The sequence below is a fragment of the Pundamilia nyererei genome, unplaced genomic scaffold (assembly GCF_000239375.1).
Source record: "Pundamilia nyererei isolate P.nyererei 1_Seehausen unplaced genomic scaffold, PunNye1.0 scaffold00457, whole genome shotgun sequence".
NCBI classification, from domain to species: Eukaryota; Metazoa; Chordata; class Actinopteri; order Cichliformes; family Cichlidae; genus Pundamilia; species Pundamilia nyererei.
Genome location: NW_005187858.1, coordinates 130,084 through 132,883, shown reverse-complemented (window position 1 = coordinate 132,883; position 2,800 = coordinate 130,084). Strand labels below are relative to the sequence as shown.

The 2,800-nt window shown below is 37.1% G+C and overlaps 1 protein-coding gene across 1 annotated transcript in view; it reads left to right on the top strand.

Annotated features, from left to right (window-relative positions):
- LOC102213924 (protein NLRC3-like) overlaps positions 1–2,800 on the top strand; it is an 18,411-nt gene that overhangs the window by 3,655 nt on the left and 11,956 nt on the right. Inside the window, exons 2-4 of the mRNA XM_005753717.2 lie at positions 1,429–1,596; positions 1,757–1,924; positions 2,108–2,281. Of these exons, the coding sequence (XP_005753774.2) occupies positions 1,429–1,596; positions 1,757–1,924; positions 2,108–2,281 (510 nt within the window). The remainder of the gene's footprint in view (positions 1–1,428; positions 1,597–1,756; positions 1,925–2,107; positions 2,282–2,800) is intronic.

The window sequence follows — 2,800 nt, the reverse complement described above, 5'->3', positions numbered from 1 at the left end:
TCAGAAGCTTTGCAATTTTGAGACTGCTGCATCCCTCTGTTTTTGACTTTTCTGAGCCTGTCAAGTCCTTCTTTTGACCCATTTTGCCAAAGGAAAGGAAGTTGCCTAATAATTATGCACACCTGATATAGGGTGTTGATGTCATTAGACCACACCCCTTCTCATTGCAGAGATGCACATCACCTAATATGCCTAATTGATAGTAGGCTTTTGAGCCTATACAGCTTGGAGTAAGACAACATGCATGAAGAGGATGATGTGGACAAAATACTAATTTGCCTAACAATTCTGCACTCCCTGTAGTTGGTGCTAGAACTATGTCTCTTCCTGTTTCCTCTTGACCTGGGTTGTTCTGCTTAAGCCAACACATTGCCAGAGTCATGTCAAGGAGTGGTTTAGGTCCATGTGTTGGAGCTAACAGCCCGAGAAATTTAGATTCATATTCATAAACTAGCTAATCCCGAGGCTGCTCTTCCTGGGCCTTAGCTAGTTGCCACATAAGCCCACAAGTAAACTTTTAATCATCCTTCAGATGACTTGTCTATGCTCTATCTTTAGACCAGCAACTTCACCACGGTTGGCTGTGTGCTGTGATGTTGTGCTGAGTAGCCATCCTGCCTGACCATCACTGAGCCTCCTCGTTGTTGGTGTGCATTGGTTCTACCTCATGCACCCTTTTCTCAGTGTTCAGAGGATCTATGGCCTGTTTTGGCTTCAGAATATCATACGCAGAGGTCCCACTATCATGTTATATATTTAGGCTTATTAGACTAATTTGGTTCACTTACAATCTTGTCATTCCAAAAAATCGGATCTTCATTTCTAATGCATAAACGTTAATCAGCAGAATGTAACTACCTCAACCTCTGATGTTATTAATCATTTCTTGATTTTGTAAAGTTTGTGGGAAACTTGTTAAAAATCATACAAGAGTGAAAACACATATAAGATCCATTGAAAATTTATATAAATGAACCTGTTTTGGATACTTCCTAAAAAAATATATGAAAGTAATGAGAAAGTGGCCACTTTCATGAGTAAGTCATATAAGCCTTATATAATTCAGTATATCCAGCAACCTAAAGCTGATGCAAGTCTTTTATTTTTTCCTATTTCTTTTCTATATGGGTTGTCAACAACTCGGCCAGCAGGTGTCAGAAACTGTGGCAGAGCACCTCAAAGGATGCCTTACTGTAAAGCTAAATAAAAACCCTAATTCACATACCTCACCCGGCCCAGACACGGAACGGATTGACAGCTTGATAGCTTTAAAGTGCTGCTTCACTTTTGGTTTTTCCTGACAACAAAGATTTTCCTCTTAAGTTGACATTTTGGATAATTTTCTTTATTCTTTATGGACACATTTTAATCAGGACACTGTTTATATAAATTGGTTTAGTTTAATGACAAACTGCATTACTTTTTCAGACTGAGTCTCTGTAACCTGTCAGAGGCAAACTGTGAAGCTCTGTCCTCAGTCCTCAGCTCCCAGTCCTCCAATCTCATAGACCTGGGCCTGAGTAACAGAAACCTGCAGGATTCAGGAGAGGAGCCTCTGTCTGATGGACTGAAGAGTCCACACTGTAAAACTCTCAGGTCAGATCAAGTGAGATACATATCTCATTATATATCTAACTGTCACAATCAATTAAAGATTAAAGAGGAAAAAATAGCATTAATACTGCTAAATGTCATAGTTCTTTACTCCTGATTACCCTTTACCAGGTTTTTTGTTGTTGTTGTTTTTGTTTTTCAGAGTGATGGGCTGTAACCTCTCAGAGAGAAGCTTTGAAGCTTTGTCCTCGGTTCTTAGTTCTCAGTCCTCTAGTTTGGGAGAGCTGGACCTGAGTAACTCCAATCTCACAGGAGCGAAGCGTCTTTGTGATGGACTGAAGAGTCCAAACTGTAAACTCAATACTCTTAGGTCAGACCAAACTATATATATATATATTTTCAAATGCTGACAGAATTAATATCTTTTTTTTTTAGCCAAAGGAATGACTGGGTCCAGAAAAATACAGGATTAAATATTGCTAAAATAATAATACAGCATTCCAATTTAACAAAAAGGTTATTTTTTCATGTTTGTTAATCTGTTATTTTTCAGACTGAGTCACTGTAGCCTCTCAAATGGAAATTGTGAAGCTCTGTCCTCAGTTCTCAGCTCCCAGTCCTGCAGTCTGAAAGAGCTGGACCTGAGTAACTCTGACCTGAAGGATTCACAAGTGAAGCTCCTGTCTGATGGATTAAAGAGTGCAAACTTTAAACTGGAAACTCTCAGGTCAGTTTTCAACCTTTTGCACTGATTATCATTTAAAATCTATATTCAATTGTTCTATAACAAAGTGAACCTTTAAATAATTTTGTTAGACTTTAAATTATTGTTTGAGATTTTTCAGAGTCACATTTTTTTAGTGATGTATTCAAAGAAAATTACTTAGCACTGCTAAAGTTAAAGATTTAGGGTCATTTGTCCATATTATATTTTTATTAAGGAAATATCCAAAACAGATGTGTAGGGGTTTATTATTTTTCTTAATGCAAAATAATCTATTTATTAATGCCACATCTTTATATAAAACTTTAAGAAACTATACATTTTAACACTCTATTCCCCAATAAAGCTCTCATAAAGGACGATTATAATAGAATTCTAACAGAAATCTGATGAGCAGCATAATTAATTAAATATAGCTTTAAAAACACACTAGATAATGTTGGTTATGAGTAGGGATGGGTATCGTTTAGGTTTTATCCGATACCGGTGCCAAATCGGTACTTTTGAAACGGTGCCGGTGCT